The sequence below is a fragment of the Mya arenaria genome, chromosome 17 (genome assembly GCF_026914265.1).
Source record: "Mya arenaria isolate MELC-2E11 chromosome 17, ASM2691426v1".
NCBI classification, from domain to species: Eukaryota; Metazoa; Mollusca; class Bivalvia; order Myida; family Myidae; genus Mya; species Mya arenaria.
Genome location: NC_069138.1, coordinates 9,816,892 through 9,844,423, shown reverse-complemented (window position 1 = coordinate 9,844,423; position 27,532 = coordinate 9,816,892). Strand labels below are relative to the sequence as shown.

The following is a 27,532-nucleotide window of genomic DNA, read 5'->3' as shown; positions in this document are numbered from 1 at the left end:
TTAACATGCGGAGTGGTTGTCCGATTAGCACAGTGGTTAGCGCACTCGCTTCTCACCAAGGCGACCTGGGTTCAATTCCCGGCCTGGGCCATTGTGAGTTTGGTTTGTGGTCATCAAGCCAGACAAGTGGGTTTTCTCCGGGTACTCCGGTTTCCCCCACAACACAAGACCAAACATCGTGCCAACGAGTGTGACTTAACTAGTATAAGCTATCATAGCTTCCTTCACAATCGTTGTAAAAATATATAATGTTTAAAGTAACATACAGACTCCACAAAACTACATTGAATTTAATACAATTTAATTAAAAATTTGGCAATTGATGTAAGAATTAATGACACCAGGTTTTAATGACACCAGGTTTTGAAATCATAAACTTCCAACCTCATACCTTTGGAAATTTTATCCAAAGAGTTAGAGGCTTCAGTACTTCCAAGCGCCCACCTTTTGAAGATATAGCCCATTTTCAGGGAAAAATATAAACTCGAACTTCCTTCAACAGAAGACCTACAATTTTGCAAAAAAAATATACATACAAAGTATTATACATCCAATCAATCAATTAAGAAAACTCGTGATTCTCATCTATTTTTATCGAGGTGACACTGTGATTGCTATTTCATTGACAAGTTGCGGACCCTGTTTGAGCTACAGCGTGAGAAAATATCATTTTATATCAAATTAAATAATTATCTTGAAAAAGAAAGAGATTGATTTGATTTTGTTTATGTTTTAGTGATCAGGGATTCAAATGCCTTTTGTGTTTTTCAAATACTGTATTTATTGATTTTTTTTCACTAGCATGATTTTTAAATGGAATTGATGAACAATTTTGCTTATTTTCTATTTCTGATTTATATATATGGTTAGATCAACATTATTTAAGTTGAACTTATTTTTATGGTCAACAAAAAATGTTTTTATCATGAATGTTTTTTTTGTCAGGATTTTAGTTCAATTTTTGATATTTAAAAGTTACAAAAACACTGAAAACCTGTCAAATTGGTAATTGAATGCATTAAATTGACAGTTTAAGGGGTATTTTTGCACGTTTGATACATGTACACAGCTATGGCCCAGGGGCCAAAGATTTTATCAATATTTTCATTCACTATTTCCTTGTATCAGCCTCTAAATTTAATTTATCTTACTGTAACACATAAATTAAGTTTCGGGAGTTTAGTAGATACAATTTGAAAAATAAATATATTGTTTTGAATGTGCATTAATGGTTTTGTGTTGGATGTTTTTGGTGAAATGGATAAAAAAAATGATGTGCTGAAATTCTTGTGACTAAGGAACTGTGATAAATAAAAAAAAAAAAAATCATTTTAAAGCGGTTTTCAGTGTGTTTTTCTCATGGTTGTTAAAAAAAATAGAAATAAACAAGTGTTATTTTGGGTTTTATAATTATGAAAAAAATTGTCCATTTTATTTATGTTAAAAGTGGACTTGACTTTTGAAATTTGACATCTTCAACTTGACAAGATAGTGTTTAAATAGGGACGACCATAATGTTAGTTTTACCATTTTGTTTGTGTTAGGTTATTGTAAATTGTTGGATTATTTGCGCAAGTATTTACGCAAATGATTATACATAGTGGTCATATTATGACCTGAAAGTCCACCCCTACTCGCGATATTATTGTGGCTTATTTGGAATTTCGTATTGACTTATCATCGGTTGTAGATAGATAATACTTATCCTAACATTCCATCATGAGTAAATATAAAGTCAACGAGAAGTATACTCTCAACAACGAACCTGGTGTTGAGGGTAGATTTAATAAAAAATATCGCCGAAAATCGTCCTCGACGAAAAGTGATGGCGGGTTAAACCCATGGAATCGTAGCCTGAGTCTTGGCTCATTATCTTCGCCACAATTGACAGCTTTGGAAATAACAGAGTCGATAAAAACACCGAAATTACCACTTTCACCGACTGGAAAACTTCTTGCATCTCCAACCGGGAAAAGTAAAATTTCACCGACTGCAAAATCGTTCGATTTGTCAGATATGGAATACCTACAGCCGGTTCAAGGTGCTCATTTGCTGTCGAAAGCTAACACGCTCTCGTATGACAATATGTATGGATATAAGGTCAGTTGTTGGGATTTAAACGGTTCTATTATTAAAGAAACAAGGAATTTACAGTGTTTTCAAAGACTAAGTTTGGATGGTTGTGTTTGGAAGTATTTTACGAGTTGGGCACTTAAGTTAGAGGGTTTACGTCATTTAGACTAAATACATAAAATTAGTACAAATTGATTGATTTTCAATGATAGAATGCCAATTTACAAGTCAGTTATAATCTAATAACATAATATTTTACATTCTGGAATGTGTGGGTCAAGAAAGGGTAACAAAAATTACTTTGTAAACAAAACCCATTGGTATGATAGACAGTTCTAGTGTTTAGCAAATGTCTGGTTTGCATAACATTTTTGGTAGATATCATTCTGATATCATTAATGAATACAAGACAAGTTGTGTTTCCCTTTAAATTGGAATCTTATGTTATAAAGGCCAAAAGGAAGGATATATTTTTGATAAAACAAGCATTAAAGCTGAATCAGATCTCTCAATATTTGTAGAAAATACCGCAGATCACATTTGTGCCCATTGAACTTATTATGAGTATTAATTATTTGAGAGTTAACAACAATCGAGTTAATAATGTTGTTAACTTGAACGAAGCTCTAAACAATTGGCAGTCAACATAATTAGTCTTTTAGATGGACAGGCCCGAATTCTTACACTACTGCTTGGCATAACATTTTTGAATATGCCCTCTTGTATAAAACCCAGAATTTGAGCAAACCCGGAATGCATTTTACCAGTGCAGGGCTTGCGGGCTTGTGCTAATAATAAATTTCGACCACTGAATTTGCCCAATGATTATATCTTTAGCATGTGAAGCACACTGACTGACCTTGTACTGGTATCACCCTTCCATGGGGAGACCCGATAATTGATGTTAATTATTGTAATTAGTGACACTAATTAGCTCACTTCCAACACCAGACAGGTTCTTGAGTAAAGCCAAGGTCAGGATGCACTAGTTAAACATTGACTGAGGTCATGGTACACTGCTTGTTTTGATTTGGTGTCCAGTCATGGAAATTAGACTATTCTTAGACTTAGTGCTAATCTTTTTCCACAATGCCTGTTAAATTAAATGCAGAATTTTAACAAATGACAAGTTGTCCACTTTTTACAACTTATTTATGCAAGTAATTAGTGGTAATTAGGTGTCTAAGATTGATTTCATTCAGAATTCCTGTTTTGGCAGCTTTGACAGGCAGAAGAATTTCAGTGAAACATTTCAGGACTTGAAGTGTTTTTTTGAGCATATAATTTTTCTGCAAAACGCTTGAAATTCAATTTCAAAATACAAATTTTAGTAGGTTGGTGGTTGTAACACTTATCACTGTTGTGGTGTTCTCCTCACTGTAACTTAATTTCCAGGAAAGTTATGGCCTTAGTGAAGTTTGAAAGTGGTTGAGAAGGATTTGCACAGACTTGAAAAGTGCTTGAATTTAGGCTGCTGGATAAAAAGTCTTTAAAAATTTAAAAAAAATCCTTAAAAATACTTGAATTTTTATTATGTCTTGAAAAGTGCTTGTTTTTTCGGAAATAGTGCTTGAATTCCTTGTTTTGCTGTAAAAGGGGTATTTTGTTTATCCATGGCTGGTTGACCACGATAATCAAAATAAAACATTGCGTACACATTGCATAAAAGTTATTGACACTTGTTCAATGGGCTAATCTGCACTAAAATATGATGCAAAGTCGGAAAACACATGGTAAATCTGCCTACCAGTACCACCAATTATACCTTGAAAATCAAATAAAGGTCCTTGAAAAGTCCTTGAAAACCTTTTATATCTTTCGCCACTCTGGCTGTATGAACCCTTATTGAGTGATTTCTCTCACCAAAGAGGTTATGGGTGCAATCTGCATCAGGGGTACTTTTTCAGGGCCTCCCTGAGTTTTAGTCAATATATTTGATAGGAAAATAGAAGGAATAATGGTCATGTTCAAGTTATAGCAGTGTTACTGTATTATGGATTTGACCAAAAATGTCAGAAATTGTGTTTTAATTGAAGCAGTTTTATGTTTCAGCTGCTAAACTTATTAAAATTTTTATGCATTTATAATCATATAATAATTTTTTATGCATTTATAATCATATAATAATTTTTAATGCATTTATCATATAATATTTTTTATGCATTTATAATCATATAATAATTTTTAATGCATTTATCATATAATATTTTTTATGCATTTATAATCATATAATAATTTTTTATGCATTTATTATCATATATAATAGTTTTTAATGCATTTATAATCATATAATAATTTTTTAAGCATTTATAATCATTCAATGTTTTTGGACCCCGGGGAGGGTGGGGGGATTTTCTTTAACTCTTTTCCATCACTTGGGTGTGCTTGTCTGTCTTCTGCAACAGCAGGGAAGATATTCTTAGCAATCCGAATTATTTCGCCTTTCTAATCAGCTTTATCTTGAAACTTTCCTACTGATATAGGAATTTTATAACACAGATTTTTTTATCAAGATGCGATTGATTTGCCATATTGCATTCCAATTCTGTGTTTATCTAACCAAATGTACATATGAATAGATAATTCGTATGATAAGACGGTTTACACGGTACCTTCTGGGGATTTCTTCTGGCGTTTGTATTTTGAAATCTTCATGCCTTGGAATTCAGTTTTAGCTGTCGGCCATTCATTGCTTGCTTACAAATATTCTGAACATTTTCGAAAAATTACCATTTAAAGATTGAAAATCAATTGAGTGAGTTAAGGATAATTTTATCATGTGAGGTGGTTTTAGCTGGAATAGGATTGTGTTCTCTCGCCTAAGGTGTTCATGCTTTGAATTTGTGAATGTATAGAAAACGAATATTCAAAAACAGATGATATAAAATTAATAATACATACAATGTATCATGAAGCAAAAATGAAAAATGCTTTATTTAATTTTTATGGACAGCAGAATAGAATTATATGAAAACCGGATATTATTGGATCTGTTGAAGAATTGATGATTAACAACAAATTTTTAACATCAGAAAGAAGCTTATTGGTGAAAAATGTCGATGAATTGAGATTTAAACATAGTTGTGGTGATGTCACATTTTGTCTGATTTCCAGACCATGTCTCATGGAACAGGCTTGAAGCCATTGACAAAAGACGAGAGAGACTGTTCGATCATATATCTAGTAACACCAGACTGTCTCAGAGAATTTGGAACCAGCCTTGTCAGTCATTGAAATCAGACTTTTTGATGGACACGCCTGAATTCTGATGTGCCAGTGTTTGGCATGAATGTTTTTAACAAGCCCTCATAGCAAGATAGCAAAATCCAGAAATTGAGCAAGCCTGGATTTGTTATACCAGTGTAGAGGTTGTGGGTTTGTGCTGATTCGGACCACTGCCTTGTCCATGATTAAATTTCCACCTGAAATGAAGCATGAATGAAGAATGCTGCAGTCAACATTTGTCAAGTGCAACAAGACTGATGCGTAAAGGTTTGCCATGCCACTGCGTATCAGACATTTGCGACTTTGTCTTCAAGGTGTGAAGCCATTGGCACTGAATTGATTCAAAACATTTTGTCTGTGAGTAGTACAAGTCTAAAGTGGGAGGTCGGCAATGCCTCGTTCAGGACGATGGAGTTTCCAGAAGCGCTACAGCGGGCTTGGCTGGGGTGAAACACTTGCTCAACCGTACGAGTACAGCTGTCTTGTCTTCTGTGCAGAACTTGTACGTCAGCATCTTGGTCATACACAAGAATAACATTTAGAAATCAGCTGAGGCCTAATATAATTGTTTTTTCACGTAAACCCAACCCTTCTTAATAAAACTTGATGACTCTAGTAATTTTAAAAAAATGCAGCAACAAAAATGGTCTTTCCACCATAAACATTTTTTTTTTTTAAACATAAACTGTCATTAGTTCTTGACAGAATAATGTTCCATAACAACAGCGATATATGAGGTTACATTTGCAAGAAATAGCGCTATTTGCAAGAAAATGATTTTGACATAAAGTATAGTTGTAAAAAATGGCTACTTTAAGTAATTTTGGAGATGTTACCTTAAACAAACAAATATTTTTTAATGCCTTATCACATTTTCTACAGAATCATTAATTGATGTCTTTCTTAGAATTGAGTAACTCTCAATAAGGCCAATCAGAGCCAAGTATGCCGAGCACTCTCTTTTTTGGGTTAATATTGATTTAAAGCCTGTGTTTTCTTTGTTTTTGTCTACACTCCAAAATCAGAAAGTTAAAATGAAGGGGGAGGGTTCTATAACTACCATATGGATAAATAACAATTCTTTGCACTTATACTGTATTCTATTTATTGGACGTCATCAGTAATAAAATGGTACAACAGTCACTGTGATGATGATGATGATGATGAGGATGATGATGTTGATGAAAGTGATGATGGTGATGATGATGATGATGTTGATGATTATGATTATGATGATGATGGTGATGGTGATGGTGATGGTGATGGTGATGGTGATGATGATGATGATGATGATGATGATAGTGATGATGATGATGATGTTGATGATGATAGTGATGTTGATGATGATAGTGATGATGATGATGATGATGATGGTGATGGTGATGGTGATGATGATGATGATGATGATGATGATGATGATGATGATGATGATGATAGTGATGATGATGATGTTGATGATGATAGTGATGTTGATGATGATAGTGATGATGATGATGATGATGATGATGATGATGATGATGATGATGATGATGATGATGATGATGTTGATGTTGATAGTGCTGTTGATGTTGATAGTATTGTTGATGATGTTGTTGATGATGTTGTTGATGTTAATAGTGATGTGGATGTTGATGATGATGTTGTTGATGATATTAATGATGATGATGATGATGATGATGATGATGATGATGATGATGATGAGGGGCTGGCTTCCCCTAAACTTGTTGCCAAAAAAGCAGCCTTTGTTGATACAAGATAATATGTCACACGCATATTTGTATAAGTTCAGGGTTATGGTCAACATGGTTGTTTTTACCTTTTGGAATTTTTCTTTCTGTTTCAAAGAGTAATCAAGAATGTTATTATGTAAATGAAGTGGTAATTTACTATGTCTGGATGGAATGATTTGAACATTATGCATTTTAAACCGAACATCATGTCTGCATTTTAAACTGATTTAAAATGTTTCAGGCAAGTGTTAGGCTAATAATTGCGGCAATGTGTTTCTATCTTTGTAATGTGATTTAATAGATTTTCTGTGGGCGAAAGTATTTGCAGGTGGTTGTTTAGGCAGCTGTGATATAGCTTAAGTGGTTGCATATAATATACAAACTCTAAGCATTGAAATAATGCAATTATCTATTCCAGTAATATCTTACTCTATAACTTATTGATATCTTTAATCGTTCTGAAAGTCTGTTAAGCTTTTAAACAATGATATTCTCCTCAAGTTTAGGAGTTGCGTTGCGTTAATACATGTATATAATAAAGGCCTAATATAAAATATAAGTTTTTAATTGTAATCAACACAATTGTTGAACTTCGAACTAAAAATTTGAAAATAAGATTATTTTTTTGTCTAGGGTCGAATAAAAATTCAAGGTCAAGTAGGGTCAAGTTGCCATAAACACAGGTATTTTTTCTTTGGCCTTACATGATTTCAAACATTATTAATCCCCAAAATAGAAAGCTGAGTGGGCGAATGTTTGCCCCCAAAATTGAAGCGAAAACCCATACATCCTCGTGGAATTCTTGCTGCGCTGTAAGAAATGTAACAACAGTCGTAAAATTTGTACTTTGTAGAAAACACAACAACAGAATTTCCAGACTTCCAGACATGCTTAACAATGTAGTAACTGTCTCCAACTTGATGTATTTTATTACCAAACATTCTCTCTAGCAATGAGGCCAATAAAAAAATACATCTGGTTCAGGTTACCTGACCCTACCAACAATATAGGCACGACCCGACGAAAATCTTCTTGAAATGACCCCTGATGTAAATGTTGTGAAAAAAATATATATTGAAACGGCCCCCAGATGATGGTGGGGAACATTTATTTATTTCAGTGACTTATTGGGGACATACATGTATTATCAACAAGCAGATTTTTTTTAGTAAGATATCAATTTTTAATACTTATTCACTAATAAAATTGAAAGTTGAATTTGCAGTCACATTTTAACTACTCAAAAATATTAATTGGGAACAGCGACAATAAATTCCTATGTGATTGATGAGATGTTCCCTCATATCTTATCAACATACATATGACCAAAAAATCAGGATCAGGAAATTCAGATGGCTATTATTGGCTAGTGTCAAAAATTGAAAAGTTGTTTTTACTTGCAAATTCAATTAAACCTAGTGTAACCCTTCCAGTTAAGGCCGAAAATAAATAAAACTGGTTTGGTAAGGGTTACATTCTTTTCAAAAATCAGGTAAAGTAGGCAGGCTTTTTGTATTTTATTTTTTAATTAGGCTTTATATTAGAACGGTATTGTCATCATTGGAGAATGGCGGTTAGGAAATCTTCTGTATAAATCTTGAAAGGTTTGAAACTACAATTTAAAACCATGGCAACACTTTAAATAATAATAAAAAAAATGTTGTTTTACCAATACCTCAAAAATGATAATTATGGTCATGCAGCGAATATTTCGTAGGTAGGGTCGAGTAACATGCACCAAAAACATTTTTTTTTAGGCCTAAACTTTTTGTTTGAATATATATTGCATTACAAATAAGAATAAGATATTCTAGATATCGATCAATGATAGGCTTGTTAATCAAATGACCCAATTGTCTTTTGTGTTGTGAGCACTCCTTAGATGTATGAGGCATAGATGTCTGGGATTTGAAAACCTAAGACTGGAAAAAATCAGCTGTTTACCAGTATGGAGTCTGGCTTGGTCAAATATTTGTTCATTGATAAAGTTGTGGTGATTCTGTTCCATCAGTTTTACATAAGAAAAGATTTTATTGGATGCTAAGGCATTTCTTAGCAGTGCTCCAGCTAGGCCTAAATAGCAGGGTGCCGCTGCCCTTTTCTGGTACCCTGCTGCCTAGCAGTTAGAGGGCTGAAACCATTTCGGTCATGGTTTCAGTCATCGAAATTAGACTTTTGGATGAACAAGCCCGAATTCTTATACTATTGCTTGGAATCAAATTGTTGAACAAGCCCTGCAATATAAAATTCAGAATTTGAGCAAGCCCGAAAGACATTTTACCAGTACAGGGCTTGCGGGCTTGTGCTAATTTCGATCACTGTGGTTTCTTGGAACGCACGTGAAAAACACACTGCCGTAGAAGAAAACCTGGCTTTCTTGAAGCTCTTATGTGGACCGAAATACACCTCACTGCCATTGCCAGAGGTTCACATGTCTGACATTCAGTGCTACTAACTTGTCATTACATGCTGTTAAAAACATGAATAATAGGGTGTATACTTGAATTACAAATTGAAAAGTAAAAGACACTGTATGTTGAATTAAATATTAAAACAGGCTCAACAATGCTAAAAAAATTAAAAAGTGGAAGGGACTCCTAATTTCAGGAAGGGACACCTGATTTCAGATGTTGGTGTCCCTTCGGGATCCCTTGGAAAAATGGTTAGTGTCGACCCCTGATAGATGTGGGCTGACTCTCCTGACTTGAAGCAAACTGGAGTATCAGCTAGATGTCAACCAAAAGCAAGTTACCAAATAACTTGTTTTTATCAGCCTGACTGGAGTTATCATACTTTCTTTTTTTGAGGTGGCGGGGCCTGCATGGGGGTCATACTTAACCTAAGAAAATAAATTAAATAAGGAAATAAACATCGACCTAGATGTTTTATGAATACCGCACCAGGACTTAATGAAAAAATTCTGATGCGATGCAAATATGTATTAAGTGTAAAGTCCTTTCCGACTTGTTCATTTCGATGTCTGATTTCCATGAATGATTTAGCTGAAACGTACATGGTTTTTCCTTGTTATTTAACTCTGTAACAGAATATTTTAGCCGTATATACTTCCTCAATCTACTTGACAGGACTCACAACGAATGCTATCTCTGACCTTTATGACCTCATAATATTAACAACATATATATATATATATGTGTTAAAGATAAAATAACTGAATGTCAACAATGTATACTCAGTCCCATGATTGTAAATTGAAATCTGATGCAGTGTTTGTTTTAAGCCCGTAGCGTTTTGCATATTTTATTGACTTAAGTGCAGTTTAAGGCTAAATTCACATGAATTAAACCTATCATAAATCAATGGTATGCATACGAGAAAAGTAGGATGGTTTTTGTCAATGATCAGATTGTTGGTTTTATCATTCTATTAGGAGTTACTACCATTATAAAATCAGTAAAAATAAATACAGTAGCATATTGGTCGTTTTTGCATCAAACTTAAGTGTAAAAGTATGCTCAATTTCATCTTTGTCATAAAATATCATACTTCATAGTAATTATTATTATACATTATTGTCATCCAGCTGTTGACCATGGAATTGGTGTTCACTCGATCATTTAAGCCCATGCTTTTAAGACTAAATATTGTTTTATTAGCTAAATGGCTTCGGAAAGAATATTCTATCAATAATCAGTGGAAACATTACAATGTAGAACGTGATGAGTCACTGTTGAGTGTCTTGAAAATCGGAGAGAGAGAGAGTTCTGTGGTTGATCTTTGGCGGCATCTGGGATTGTGGTTTTGTTCGGTCTGACATCTGGTGTATGGTAGTGCACATTCAGTATGTCTCTGGTGCATGTTACTCAAGAGTGGTGGCACTGTAGGCCATTATAAAGTCATTAGTATTAGCTGGCTTGAAGTAGCAAGTAACACAATTATTAATAATACTCCTCATGTGCTCTTAAAGTAAGAGTTAAAGGTTATTGTACAGTTTAATGGAAAGAACATGGCATAATCATTTAATTTATTTAATTAATTACCTTTAACCAGCTTAACCAGTTCAAGATTATATTTTGTCTACTGGCCCAGCCGCTGTGTAAATCCACCTATTCACCTTATTAAAATCAATTAGGGCTAAGTGCTGAATTACCAAAATAATGTTAAAGAAAATTTGAAAAATGCTGCTATTGCATTGGACGAAATATAATTTTGACCACCAGTTTGAATTGGAAAGAATGGGATTGTTATTATATATAATATATAATATAATTTCAACCACTAAGTTATATTGAGAAGAATGTATTTGTTACAGTATTTCTTAGAATTCACAATGTAAAAGTTATTGTTTATTTCTGCTTTACATTTAAAAAATAAACCATAAAATCGTCAATTACCATCTTAGTGCGAGTGCAAACGTCTCAAATTACTAGCCAGCACACATGTGCGAACCTGGCTAAATATCCCACTTAGGAAAAACCAATTAATGACTTAGATGAACTTTCGTGGTCATTTTTGTTGGAAGTTTTCTAATGATAAGATCAGAATCCGTCCTGCGGTCTCTTTAGTAGAGACATAGGCGTAAACACTAAGTGTATACAATAATGAATTCATTTCGGATTGTAAATCACAAGATAATTGCAAATTGCAGCACAACTAAATTGTTCAGCATTTGTGACTTATTATTTTTAACCATATAATTAATAAAATGGAAACAAATTATGCAATTATGCAACTGATCTGATAGCCAAATTGTAGAGCTATGTTTCAACCGAGTCATACCATTTCTGTACCTGGCTCTAAATGGCACAAAAACATGAAATAAAAATTTCATTTCATATTTAGGTAATTTCTATGTTTTTTTTAAGCATTTTAATGGAGCCGAATTTTTGGGCCCAAATTAGTTAGAAAAAAGCACTGTAGATTAATGGTAAAAACTGCGGAAAGTTTTCTGCCATGTATGAGTGCCTTACAATGGTAAAATCTTTATAACTAAGAAGGGCTGGAACGATATTGTTCAAACTAAGGCATAGCGATGTTTTATCATGTTTGTAAATTGTAGTTTGTTTGTTACATATGTTTTTTATTACTATGGCGGATTTCCTGCCCATTGTATGGCATTTTAGATACTTGAAAACTCTCTGAATTCTTTGAAAATAAATTTCCCTGTTGTCTTGAATTTCAAAGACAGAAAAATAGGGTTGAAAAATTGTGTTTTATCTAAAGAGTTTCTGAAGGGTGCTTTAACATTGTTATTTTTTGGTAGAAACTTTGCCCACATGGAGACCAGCATGGACACCTGCCTTCATAGAATAGAATACTTAAGATTGTCAAATATTTCTTTTCCCTTGATTCAAACTTACAGTATGATTATAAATTTAGATAGATACTTAAATAATATTTACATGTTTGGTAGCTGAAATCTTACAGATTTCTAAAGGTTTATATCAGGTGGAAATTTTTCACATCCTCATACAGTGTGCACTTTTAACCCTGAAAACCCTGGCCGCCCTTTTCTCCCGCACTCTGCCCCTTTATTCTTCCACTGGGCTAAAACTCGGGGGTGGGGGGTGGTGGCAGTGTACGACGAAATGTTAGATCAAGAATTCCAGTTACATCTTTCATGAGTGTCAAGAATCTAATTTAAAATTTTACTTGCAAAATGAAATACGGCAGCCTGCCCCTTAACTGACTAAGATAGGTCTTTGTTTTGAGATAGATATTATAGCGTAGATATTCAGAAATATTAATTAAAAAGAGTGATCATACGATATGGGCATTCAGAAATGTTTTATACATGTATGGAAATTAATTGTGGTTATTATTTCTGTATGGCGCACAATGAACAGTTGAACGATGGTCAAGTGTCATAATTAAACAAACACTTAAAACTGATGGAAAAAGTTTCATTTCGCTCCACAGAAGATAATAATTAATTTCTTGTGTATATTTGAACAAACAGGATTTATAATTTCAAATTTGTTTTATTTTATGGATTTTGTTTCTGATGCATTAAGCTGTGTCTGCGTTGAAAAACATGATCGCGTGGCATAAATTACAAGCTAGTTTAAAAGTAATTCATGTTTATATACATCTTAAAGCTGCTTTCTCACTCTGATTGACAATTTTGACATTTTTCATTTTTTTTTGTCTCAGAATCGACTGATTTTGGCATTAATGCCTTCAATTCAGGCATATAAGATAACTTACAATAGGACAAATCTCAATTGTTCAAAACATAACCAAATTTCAGTTTTTTTAATGCGTTCAATAGTTATGCTAAAACATAATTTTTCGAGAATGAATATGAAAAACACTGCTGACAAAAGATCAGATCACAGATTCTTATATTTCTGTTTGAAAATTGATGTTTTATGGCTAAAAGTTTTACTAACGGTTTAGGAAAAATGCATAAAACATCATTTTTTTTAACTGAAATATAAAAATCTGAGATCTTATGTTTTGTCAGCAGTTCTATCTGACTGGTTTCCATGCATTTTTGCATAAATTGGCTTGTTCCAAGACAAAAAATAAAAAAGTTGTCAAACGAAACATTCAATCTGTTAAGAATGCAGCTTTAATGGTAAATATCCGAACACTTATATAATTTCAATAACTTTGGTTATGAGTGCAATAGCTATGTGTTTCAATGGTTAATCACATGATTTAAAGACCCTTACATAATGTGTTAGTTGGCTTGTCTGTTTTATGAAGAAACAGAGTTGCCATGCAAGGCGTTGTCATTGCACTGGTGTTGTTGCCAGTATCATTACATTTTTAGTTTAGAAACATGAATCGTAACAATATTCACAATTTTGAACTTTTTTTCAGATTTTCACATGAAACTTGGTACATATGTTAACTCATGAAAATATGCAAGGCTCATAACTCTTGCATTATTAATTTATAAGTTATGCCCCTTGATCAAATAAGGACCGAAAACAGGCAAGCATTGAAACCCACCTCCAATGCTCTTGTTTCATCAATTCATAGGTTGAATTTTTTGTATTTTTCAGGACAAGTATGACTGTGTCGGGAAACACACAGAAAAGGGCATTGATTTTCTCGACAAGTACTCAAATTTCCTCAAGAAACGCTGTGATATTGAAGGCAACTACGCCAACGAGCTTAAGTAAGTATTGCTGGTACTCTGTACTCTTAACTTTTTCCTCAGTATTTGATACTCCAATTACAAGAAATTATAGATATCGAAGTCAGGGGCGTAGCTAGGGCCTCAAAAACTTGTAGGCCCCATGATTCTTTGTGAGTTTACACACTCAATAATACTTGCAATGATTACAATAAAATCAAGCAATACACCCTGCATGTAGTTTAAATAAACACCAAACTGTTGTTTTTGTTAGAATAAAAAAAAAAACTTTTTGAGTTATTCAAGTGTTTGAGTAGCTTTTATTTTTGGTGCATTTTTGGGTGTTCAAAATTATCATTTTCCAAAAAAGTCATAGGCCCGGGCCTACAAGGCCTATATGTAGCTACGCCACTGGAAGTCAGCTATGTCATCAAGCTCAAGTAAGTATTACTGGTATTACTCTGTGATCTACTTTTTTCTTAGAGTTGATCAGTACTCAAACTTAATCCAGAAATGATGTGATATATATCAAAGTCAGCATGTCTCATGCTCAGGTGAGTAATACTGGTAATCTAACCTCTTAAAAATAATGAATGAAAAATAATCTATGACATAATTTGCTGGTATATTTCAGCACGTATCTATATAGGAATTATGTCCCCCCCCCCCCCCCCCCCCCCCCCCCCCCCCCCCCCCGGAAATGGGGACATATTGTTTTTGCTGAAGTTGTCTGTCCATCATTCTGCTTGCCACAAATTCTTGAACAGCTTAAAGGATTTTAAACTATAAATCGCCACAAAAATGTTCACCATATGAGATGATGCTCATGCAGAGTACATGTCACAGCCAGCTCCGTTCAAGGGCAAGGTCACACTTAGAGGTCAAAGGTCAATGACTACACAATCCGTGTCCGCTCCATATCTCTTTAACCCCTTGAAGGATTTTAAAATAAATCGCCAAAAAATGTTAACCATAATGAGACGATTTGTTAGCACATGTTACAGCCAGCTCAGGTCAGGCCAAAGGACTACAATTTGTGTCCACTCCATATCTCATGAACCACTTGACAGATTTTGAAATAACTACCACAAATGTTCACCATATTGAGACAATGTGCAGAAGGCATGTAACAGCCAGCTCGGTTCAAGGGCAAGGCCACACTTTGCGGTCAAAGGTCATATGACTATAAAATGACTAGGTTTTTTGTCTGCTCCATACGTCTCAAATTCTTTGAAGGATTGAAATAACTCGCCACAAATGACCCAATGTCCTGGAACTCAGACAACCAATTGGGGAGACATCTTTTTTTATATTAAAAAACAACAACTGTCTAGTTTATTTTTATTCAATGAAAGATTATGTTTAGCACTATATACCTTAAGAAATGCTTCTATATGAACTAAATTTTAAACCAAAGACTGCTTACAAAAATGGGATAAATCCTTCAAAGTATATTGGTAGTTACAACAGCTTTTGAGAAAGCCCTTGACGATATTGATTGCTCATAAAAGTACGAAAACAGTACTCATGGGTGTCCATTATTTCACGGCCTCTTGAAATGCCCTCCAGTTCAAGTGAATGAAACAAGATTATTTCCCTTTTAATTTCCTTCTAAACTTATATCATCTTACAATAATATTCTGAGCAAAGACTAAAGTCATGTGTAAGTTTGTCATAGATTTAGATAAACTTCACTTTATGACTAAACAGCTGCAGCTTCTGTCCTATACAAAGATGTTTACGGTAGTTATAACACCCCTAAAGCAGCTAATATTTATGAGTAGAAATATATTTTATTACTTTTTAATGAAAATACAATATTAACTAAAAAATGCAAGCTAATGAAAACAAAGAAGATTTTTTTTTTTTTAAATTGTACTTCTGGCTGAATTTGAACCACTACCTTGAAACCCTCAAAAGATTTGTAGTCCTGTGCTTAACAACATAGGCTAAAGCATGGAATATGAAAGTGGAGGTTTTCATTAGAAGTGTGCTACTTTAAATGCATTTCCTGAAAATTTACTGCCAAATATTTATATATTTATGGCATGTACTCTTACACAGACAGATAATACGCTTATTATTCGGTTACAAAATATTCTGCAAAGTTTTGGCAGTCAGACTATGCTTTGTGCTATAGACAAAAGACGTAATTGTCTCATTTTGAAACGTACAAGTATGATAGGACCAAAAAAAGAATGGTTTGGTGAGGGTTACATCCTTTTTAAAAAAAATAAATAAGGTAGGTAGGGTTTCTATTATTATTACTATTTTCTTTTTATGAACGAATATTATTGTCATCATTGAAGAATGGTGTTAAAATAATATTCTGTATAAAGCTTAAAGGTTTTAAACTACATATTAAAACACGCACTTAATTTTGTATTTTTTTTTAAACAACTAACTATAAAAACGACAGGGTCGGCGACTATTTCGTTGGTAGGGTCATGCAGGTAGCCCGAATTTTTTTTTTTAGGCCGTACAATCTTCTGTTAAAAAACATTCCACCAAATTTTGGCAGTGTCAGTACAGTTTGTGATAATTAGGCAAGTGACGTAATTGTCTCATTTTTAAAAGCGTACAAGTATGATTATTTCGAGAGACTCAAGTGCTTCCAGTCACTGACAGGTGTTTCTCAAATACAATATTTGAAGAAGTCTCAGGTGTTTAAAATTATAACAATTATAATGATTTTGATATAAGAAAGAACAAGGGACAAAAACGGAAAATATTTTCAAATGAAAATAGCTTACGGTATATGACCCTCAAATATACCATTAACCATGATGTTTAATTTTGGTCTGGTGACTCTTATATCAGACGTCGCAAAAGTTCAGAAAAAGTGTCAGTCATTCGGACTGACAGCCAGCCTCCTAATAATTTTTTCAGTCCAAAAGAAAAATTGCCGGTCGCGATGTCTCCTCTGTACAAATTTGAACCATGTTTCCAATGAAACCCAGATTATTAAAATGAGGATGTTGTTAAACAAGAGAAAGGGCAGTCGTTAATGCTGCACTCTCACAGATTTACCGTATTTACATTTTTTTATATTTTTGTCTTGGAAAGAGAAAAAAATTGCGCAAATATCTGCAAACCAATGATTAAAGATTGCTGACAAAAGATCAAATCACAGATTTTCATATTTCCGTTCGCAAATTAATGTTTTATGGCTTAAACTGTTACTAACCGTTTAAGAAAAATGCATAAAACATTAATTTTTGTACTTAAATTTAAAAATCTGTGTTCTAATGTTTTGTCAGCAGTCTTGTATAACTGGTTTCCATGGATTTTCGCAAAAAAATGGCTCGTTCCAAGACAAAAAAAAATAGTTGTCAAAACATTCAATCTGTGAGAGTGCAGCTTTAAATGTTGTTTTATACGTGAAATCTGAAAATCAATATCATGTGCATATAAATAACTGTTGATAAATCTATTTTTAAGTGGGCATTTTTCAGTTAAAAAAAAAAAAAAAATATTTATATAAAAGATACCTTTTGAATTTTACAGTCATACCAGTATTAATATATATTAAACAAACAAATACTGTCTGTAGAAATAAGGGCAAAAAGAAATTTGTGTGTGGTCAGGGTTACATTTTGTCCAGAAACAGGTCGAGTAGGTAGGCATTTTAAATATATATTTTTTTTAATTAGACTATGTGAAAGAATGTTATTGTCATCACTGCGTTCAAGAAAATGTCAATATAAAGTTTTTAAGGTTTAGAATTACTCACACTTACAGTTTTTTAGATTTTTTTACAGACAGATAATAAAAACATTGGGGTAGGCACGTTTTTGTAGGTAGGATCGGGTAACCTGAACCAGACATACATATTTTTTTTAGGCCAAATGTTATTATGGCTATAAAAGCTCTTAATATTGTTCCTTGTTCCTCATTGTGACATAAAATAAGCCTAAACTTTGTATTTCAGAAGGCTGGTAAAGAACTTTCAGCCGAAGAAGAAAGAGGAGGATGACTACCAGTAAGTATCAGGGTACAGGAAGAATTATTAAGATCGGGGCTGGAGCCTTTTTACCCTTCCTTGCCATAGCTAATACCAAGCTATTTCTTGCAGGGCCGTACCCTCCCCCCCCAAAAAAAACAAACAAAATAGCCTCTGAAATTTCCCATTTTTCAAAAAAAAGAAATGTTATAAATTTTTCTTAAACACTAACAGGGTCTAGAGACCTCAGACTTTGTAGGCAGGTTGCTGATGAAGGAAAAATAATTAGATAAATAAAATCAAAATTATGTACAATTTAATTTAACATGACCTGAATGAGTGCCATTCACAAACCCCAAAATTATGAGGTGATAGCATAGGTGGAAAATATACAACAACACCTCATTACTGATAAATAGTCGAAACCCGTTGGTTAGATAGCGCTTCGCTCGATTTTCTCTTTGGCTCGAACTTCATGTAAATGACCGATTTTTTTTCCACTCTATGTAAGCATTTCTGTTTGGCTGGATATTTGCTAGGCTCGAAGTATTTTGGCTGGTCCCTGGGATATCGAGCCAACTGGTTTCGAATGTATAGATAAAACCATGTATAATATTATTATTAAGTGACGTATTGTTCTCGTTGTAGGTTTACAGCGGCCCAGGGTTTCCTGAACATGCTGAAGGAGGTACACGATATGGCGGGACAGCATGAAGTCATCGCTGAGAACACACAACAACAGCTCATTGTTGACATACAGAAATGCGTCATAGAGTTGAAACAGGAGAGAAAAAAGGTTAATATTTGGTGTTGTTGTCGAATGGGGGCTGAATTAGATTGTCAATGGCCTTTATTGCAACTTTTTTGTAAACATTTATGACACAGTAAAATAAGTTCCTGTATACTTATAGAATTTCATACCTTTCAGCGAAAATCTTCAATTTGCAACATGATGAAATCTGTTGATATTCTCTGACATAAAACCTTTTATCCTTAAAATATTTTAAAGGATTGAATGATTTAGTATTACAGAACGATTATCTGGGTGTATTAACCAAATATTTTCATTTACAAATGAATCACAATTTCAAAAAAATATTTTTTATATTTAAAGGCGGGCAATATAGTTTTATGAATGATTTTATTTTATATTTTAATTCATTATTATTTTGATCTCATTTGAACAACTAATATTTTACTTATTATGGTTTTGAAGTATAATAAGAAAGTTTGATGAAAATGAAATATGGTTGAGTGAATCGATTGTCCTCGATGTAAGTTTGCTGATTATTCGATCATCGCGCCATTATTAACAAACTCTTCATGTGTTTCCAGGCGCTAGTCGAAGGCTCCAAAGTTCAAGATCAGCTCAAAAATGTGTTACGGCAACTAGAAAATGTGAGTTCATTAAAATTTAATTTCTTATTTATAACATGGTTTCTTAGTGATTCAAACCAATAATGTATGTTATAAAAGGGTTATTTTTAGGTTCTGCATTTTTAGCAGAATGACCATTTTCGACTCCAGTGGATTTTCTAGTGCAGTCTGAATCAGCAAAAAATCGCTCAATTTGAGTTCAGTCACCCTAATTAAAATGGAGTAATATTTGTACAAGGTATTTCCTTAAAATATATAGCTTAAAACAAAGTCACGAATTTGATTTATTTGCAGATTTCCAGGTACTAGGGCTTAAGATACCCTCCCCTCCTACTTTTTATACGCCCATCTTACGATGGCCGTATTATGGGAACACCCATGGCGGGCGGGCGGCGGGCGGGCGGGCGGCTCCACAATGTTGTCCGCTCTCTAACTTGAACATTTCTCATCCAATTTCCACCAAACTTCATGAAAGTGTTTGTTGGTGAAATATCTAGGTCAAGTTCGATAACCAGCCAAATCGCTTTAGGCACTCCAGAGTTATGGCTCCCTGAATTTGTCAAAATTGGCCATTTTAGCTTTGTCCGCTCTCTAACTTGATCATTTCTCATCCAATTTCCACCAAACGTCATGAAAGTGTTTGTTGGTGAAATATCTCGGTCAAGTTCAATAACCAGCCAAATCGCTTTAGGCACTCCAGAGTTATGGCCCCCTGAATTTGTCAAAATTGTCCATTTTAGCTTTGTCCGCTCTCTAACTTGAACATTTCTCATCCAATTTCCACCAAACTTCATGAAAGTGTTTGTTGGTGAAATATCTAGGTCAAGATCGATAACCAGCCTAATCGCTTTAGGCACTCCAGAGTTATGGCCCCCTGAATTTATCAAAATTGTCCATTTTAGCTTTGTCCGCTCTCAAACTTGAACAGTTTTTATCCGAATTTCACCAAACTTGCTACTTTAAATGTTTGTTGGTATATATTCTTGGCAAAGTTCTATAACCAGGATTATGGCCCTTGAATTGGTCAAAATTTGCCATTTTTGCTTTGTCCACTGTCTAATTTGAACAGTTATCATCTGATCTTCACCAAACTTGTTTGGTTGTTGGTATTGACAGTCCATTATGCTTTAAATTTTAAGTGAGGAGAGCCCTCAAAGGGGCCTCTAAAAAGTAGGATGCTTCACCCCAAAAGTGCAGCCAAAGTTTTCCCAAAACCCATTGCCGAAATGGTTCTATCCCTTCAACAACCAGGTCAATCAAATCCCTGAAATTCTGGCAGCTTGCGAATGATACAGATAGAAAATTTTCTTCAGAAAATAAGATTTCGATGTTTTTTTATTAAGATAAGATTTTATGTGTTACAATGACTTGTCAGGTCATAATTTATAGTCTCCTAGTCCAATAACTATACCAGGTAATGAAATATGAGACGAAATACTGAATATGAAAAACTGACAGCTTCCTGGTCCCATAACTGTAATGAAATATGAGACAATATATTAAATATTAAAGCATTTAAAAGTAAATTTTAAGTAGATTTTTTAAACAGTACTTAGTCTGGTTATGATAAGATGACATGATGTTATTTGAATTGTTAGGTGTGTAATTTAGGGGTCCAATTCAGGGGTTCTATTGTTCAGGATTAAAGGGGCTAGACACTAAAATCTGATGATCCCTAAATGGGCAAATATATTATTTCCACAAAACAAGCCTAGAGTTGTCCATACCAGCCAGTATGAGGCCGATAATACACCATTTTTCATGATTGGAAGAATATGATTCCGCTGAGTCCAGCTGTTTATAAATGTATAATTTCGACCCCTAATTTTGAAGAAAAATTTACTCTGTATTGGAAAGAGCTGTTAATAAGATTTTATTTTCTTTCCAGTCCAAGAAGAACTATGAAAAGAAGTTCCTCGATTCTGAGCGGGCGTTAGAAGCTTTTAAACGTGCAGATGCGGACATAAATCTTTCCAGAGCAGACGTAGAAAAAGTAACTTTTGCGTTGGTTTATTTTGTCAGCTTAATCTTTATTTGGGCATAAATCTCTCATAGTCAAACAGATTCTTGGCTATTTATCAAATTTACAATTATCAGCTTTGATAACCCCTGAAATTTGTTATAAAAACTGATTGTGGTTGCTATATAGAAATCTATTTTACCTGTCGGTCTGGCAGTCTATCTCAACATCCAAGAACAATGGGACTTGAAAAAAAGAGGGTAAATATTTTACCTAAAATTAAAACCCTATTACATGTAAGTTTGTTTACAAAATGAGGTTGTTTTGCTTTCAGACTCGATCAACGAGCATGCGACGGCAACAGGAATGCGAGGACAGTAAAAATGAATACGCATCACAGCTACAAACCACCAATAAGTTCCAACATGAGTACTATACCCAACATATGCCCCAAGTATTCAAGGTGAGTACTGACTACCCTTTAGTTAGAATGAGTACCCATCTACTAACCACATGAGTACTTTACCGTACATATGCCCTAAGTATTCAATGTGATTACTGACTACCCTTCAGTACAAATGAGTACCCAGCTACAAACTTCACAAGTACTATACCGTACATATGCCTCAATTATTTAACGTGAGTACTTACTACCCTTCTGTAAAAATGAGTACCCAGCTACAAACCGCTGGACTACTTTACTGTACACACGCCCCCAAGTATTCAAGATGAGTACTGACTACCTTCCAGTTAAAATGAGAACTCTGCTACAAACCAAATGAGTACTGTACCATACTAATGCCCTAATTATTCAATGCGAGTACTGACTACCTTTCAGTTAAAATGAGTACGCTTTATAAACCAAAGAGTCTATTGTTCTTCCTAATAGCAAGTTGTTATATAAAAGCTGTGCTCTTTTTGTATCTATAGCAACTTCAAGACGTCGATGAACGGCGGATAACGAAGATGAAGATGGCAATCGAAGGCAGCGCGGGCATCGAGAATAACGTTCTTCCTATCATTAAGTCGTGTATCGACGGGATGAACAAGGCTGCGGCAGGAGTTAACCATGATGAGGTAACCGTGCTGGTTTGTTAAATGATTATTTTAAAGAATTGATATCAGGGGTGTGATTTTTCCACGGATTCCCAGATTTTTTCCAAGGGGTCTAATGGTGCTGGGGACAAAGTATTTTTTCTGTATAATTTTTTTAGCTGATTATTATAAGTGAACTGGTTGCTTTTTGTTGTTACTTTATATTTTGTTAGTATTGACACAATAGTTTCAAATTTCACGACAGAAGAGCCCAAAAAAGGGTTTCTAAACAGCTAGTTTGCTTCTGTGGCTGGCTGCTTCACACCTATTGACTCCATTTTGTGACCTTAGGCACCTCTTAAACTCATCGCCAAAACCACATCCCTGAAAGTCAACTTATTGCCTTGGTGTTGTTAAAAACTTTTGGCCATAAATTATTGAACTGAGTTTTGAATAATTAATCAAGACCTTACTCAAAAGTGCTTGGTATCAAGTTTTTTGACACGCCCTGCGGTTCAATGCAGAATTTGAGCGACCCACAAAACACGGGACCAGTGTAGGGCTTGTGCTAATTTCGACCAATGGGCCATAACTCAGTGTATATCCTGAGATGTGATTCCATGTAGTCTATTGGCCAGTTATTTTTACTGTCCAATCAAAACACTCGGATTTAACTGTTTAACTCCAGTTGAATCTAAGTTGGTTACTGTATACAGCCCTAGGAATCGTCAATAAAAAAAGCAAAAAAAGCTAGAAGCAGGCAACAATTTACTCGAGAAATTTTAGACATGTCTTTAAAAATGCACTCTTACTCTCAAATAAGATTTAACACACTCAATAATATTTTTAATATTTCAAAAAAGATGATTTAATGTCTAAAACAATTGGAGACTATAGTAGACCACAGTAAATCTTTTAGCAATCACCAATCATTTAATATTTTTGCGCTTTCTGCTATGAAATACACGGTTACAATCTTGTTATCAGTAATTAATATTTTTCATAAATGCATTATTTAGTAAGTATATAAAGGTTTATCAGTCAAAATTCATGTTTGTTATACATGTGTATGTATTGATTTTGAATAAGAGTGTCACTTTAAATATTAATGTATTTTCGATTTCCCTTTTTCAGGATACAAGATTAGTGATAGAAAAGTATAGGACGGGTTTTCAAATTCCTGGACCTATTCCATTCGAGGATTTATCTAACGGACCTTCCGCTAATAGCAATAACGTGATTAACACTCCGGATAATCGGACAGTGTCTAAAAACTCTAATAAAGCTGGAACTATAGGCAAAAAGAAGAAAAATCGTTCAGGAATCCTTAAAATATTCGGAACCACAAATGTAAGTATATATTTATTTATTTCATATATTTTTTTCTAGTATGTTTATGGCATTTCAAAATCTAGCTTAAATTATTGAAGTTTTATGATTTGAAATGATAAGTTTAACAATGAGATTGTCTTTAATATTAAATTATATTTCAATACAGTCAGTTATCTTTTTAGGCTTTATAATGACATTTCAAGATGTCCACGTCATTTATGATAAAATTTTAGTATTTCTTTGTACTCTTATTCTACGTATAGTAACTGTTACTTTCTTTCTCTATTTTCGTCTTATAACTAAATGCATCTAACGCAATATTGATGTAATTACCTATATACCTGTATGTAAAGTTACCATAGTGTTGCATCAAACGTTGCGTGTGTTATGTAATTTGTAATAGTAAAGTAATATGTTATAATACGCTATGTTTACTTAATATTTCTTCGGAGATTTTCCTTAAGCTTGAAAAACCCAATGTTAATTCTTCTTTATAATAAATCAATAGGACAGTAATTATTTATGCTCGCATGATACGATTTTCCGTATGTTCATGTAGAGTCAAAGCTCGCTATGTCAAATTGTTGGGACCTCGGGAAATCCTTCGGGATAACAAACATTCGAATTAACTGAAATATGAAAAATGTAAAAATTCGAAAAAAGTTGAACATAACCAAGACATCGAGATAACACAGTTTTACATATAGCGAGATTCGACTGAGATTCGACTGTATATGTATTTTTAAAGCCTCTTAAAAACCAAAGATAATTCATCTTTATATCATATCAAGTTGATAGGATTTTTGGTATGTATCAGTGGAAACCAGCCCCTTTTTATACGCAGCCCCTGGAAATCGCATGGGCTTGAGTTTTATTTTCCACCATCATAAATTTGTTATGCTTCGTGTTAAGCTAATATTCACATTAATTTTTGTTGATATATATATATTTTAATAATTTTGTATATCAAGCAGAATAGGGAATCTGTTTCTGGGTAGATGTTTTTGCATCAAGTTAAATGTTGATTGATTAATAGTGACGATCGCAACCTCACCCCAGTTTTTAAGTTTCGGCATTCATTTTTTTTTAGTACATGCAAAGTGGGTTTTGAATTATTTTAAAAGAAAAGCAAACTATACCAAGAATTTATTAAGTTCACATCAGAAAATTATTTCGGAACTGAGAAAAAGATTTTTTATATCAGGGCTTTTTCTATAGTACCCAAGGGTCCGACTATCGGACCCATTCCCAAAGCAAAATATAAGATATTTTTCCCAATCTTCAGAAAAAAAAACCCAATAAGAAAAAACAACTTTTTTTAGAAAGTCTTTTTACCTGTACTGGTTCATTTTCAACAACCTAATAAATTATGTGATGTAAAGTCTCTTTGATAATTGAACTCAGAAATCATTGATTTTCATCACATTAAGAGATCAGTATGAAATATTATCTGTCATGATTTATTGCAATTTTATTTAGATATTTAAACCCAAAAGATTGATATTTTTTGTGTCATTTAAAGGGAAAATAAACTAATATTAAATCATTTCCTAATACGCAGGAGACTAGACAGCTTTTTCTTTTAACTGTAAAATTTCTCAATTTTGGCATTTTCACGACGCAAAATTTCCCATAATGCCTAGGGTCTTTTTCCAAAAATGGGCAGAAAAAGCCCTGTATATATATATATTAATATAAACCCTGTTGTAAGCCAAGAAGGATGCGTTAAATGTCAGCCGAAAAAATTGAAAAGGAAACAGGAAGCTTTAATTATTTTGCTTTCGTTTTATTTGCAATCGTTAAGAATTCACCATGCTCTATATTGTCTTTCGTCGCTTACAAGTACTTTACCACATATGACAATGACACGAGGAAATTAAAATTGAAGATTCTCTTTGATAAGATCAACTAAAGGTTTTCGCTGTATTTACATGCCTTTTTGAAAATAAGATGATTTTGCTTCATATATGGGATGAGGCCATTAAAAAAACAAACTAAAAAATATGTTTGGTTCTGGCTACCTACAAATTCATTATTTTTTTTTTTTTCAGTCTGTATTTCATTATGTTGTTTAAAAACCTTTAAAGCTTTATACTGATGATAATTGTAGCGCCATTCCCCAGTGATGGCCATAACATTCTTACATAATATATATATATAAAAAGCCTTGCCTGTTTTTGGACAAGATGTAACCCTAATGTATGCTGATTTGGGGTTTTTGATATCTATGCCTCATATGGGGTTATTGATATCTATGCCTCATTTGGGGTTATTGATATCTATGCCTCATATGGGGTTATTGATATCTATGCCCCACATGGGGTTATTGATATCTATGCCTCATTTGGGGTTATTGATATCTATGCCTCATATGGGGTTATTGATATCTATGCCTCATATGGGGTTATTGATATCTATGCCTCATTTGGGGTTATTGATATTCATGCCCCATTCGGGGTTATTGATGTTTATGCGTCATATGGGATTATTGATATTAATGCCTCATTTGGGATAATTGCTATTAATACCTCATATGGGGTTATTGATATCTATGTCTCATATGGGGTTATTGATATCTATGTCTCATATGGGATTATTGATATTTATGCCTCATATGGGGTTATTGATATCTATGTCTCATATGGGGTTATCGATATCTATGCCTCATATGGGGTTATTGATATTTATGCCTAATATGGGGTTATTGATATTTATGTCTAATATGGGGTTATTGATATCTATGTCTCATATGGGGTTATTGATATTTATGCCTCATATGGGGTTATTGATATTTATGTCTAATATGGGGTTATCGATATCTATGTCTCATATGGGGTTATTGATATCTATGTCTCATATGGGGTTATTGATATCTATGCCTCATATGGGGTTATTGATATTTATGCCTCATATGGGGTTATTGATATCTATGCCTCATATGGGGTTATTGATATCTATGTCTCATATGGGGTTATTGATATTTATGCCTCATATGGGATTATTGATATCTATGTCTCATATGGGGTTATTGATATCTATGCCTCATATGGGGTTATTGATATCTATGCCTCATATGGGGTTATTGATATCTATGCCTCATATGGGGTTATTGATATCTATGTCTCATATGGGGTTATTGATATCTATGTCTCATATGGGGTTATTGATATTTATGTCTCATATGGGGTTATTGATATCTATGTCTCATATGGGGTTATTGATATCTATGTCTCATATGGGGTTATTGATATCTATGTCTCATATGGGGTTATTGATATCTATGCCTCATATGGGGTTATTGATATCTATGTCTCATATGGGGTTATTGATATCTATGTCTCATATGGGGTTATTGATATCTATGTCTCATATGGGGTTATTGATATATATGTCTAATATGGGGTTATTGATATCTATGTCTCATATGGGGTTATTGATATCTATGTCTAATATGGGGTTATTGATATCTATGTCTCATATGGGGTTATTGATATCTATGTCTAATATGGGGTTATTGATATCTATGTCTCATATGGGATTATTGATATCTATGTCTCATATGGGATTATTGATATTTATGTCTCATATGGGATTATTGATATTTATGTCTCATATGGGATTATTGATATTTATGTCTCATATGGGGTTATTGATATTTATGCCTCATATTGGGTTATTGATATTTATGCCTCATATGGGGTTATTGATATTTATGCCTCATATGGGGTTATTGATATTTATGTCTAATATGGGGTTATTGATATTTATGTCTAATATGGGGTTATTGATATTTATGCCTCATATGGGGT

The 27,532-nt window shown here is 33.6% G+C and overlaps 1 protein-coding gene across 6 annotated transcripts in view; it reads left to right on the top strand.

The window, feature by feature from the left end:
• LOC128224748 (cdc42-interacting protein 4 homolog) overlaps positions 1–27,532 on the top strand; it is a 63,846-nt gene that overhangs the window by 6,765 nt on the left and 29,549 nt on the right. For 2 of the 6 annotated variants that reach the window (XM_052934760.1, XM_052934756.1), the window contains exons 1-9: positions 12,940–13,059; positions 14,003–14,118; positions 18,008–18,058; positions 18,668–18,815; positions 19,355–19,417; positions 21,285–21,389; positions 21,691–21,819; positions 22,287–22,433; positions 23,526–23,741. In XM_052934760.1, the coding sequence (XP_052790720.1) occupies positions 13,024–13,059; positions 14,003–14,118; positions 18,008–18,058; positions 18,668–18,815; positions 19,355–19,417; positions 21,285–21,389; positions 21,691–21,819; positions 22,287–22,433; positions 23,526–23,741 (1,011 nt within the window). In that variant the 5' untranslated portion in view covers positions 12,940–13,023. Of the gene's footprint in view, positions 1–12,936; positions 13,060–14,002; positions 14,119–18,007; positions 18,059–18,667; positions 18,816–19,354; positions 19,418–21,284; positions 21,390–21,690; positions 21,820–22,286; positions 22,434–23,525; positions 23,742–27,532 lie in introns of those variants that run through there. The other 4 variants (XM_052934761.1, XM_052934759.1, XM_052934757.1 and 1 more) reach the window with 3 other exon arrangements.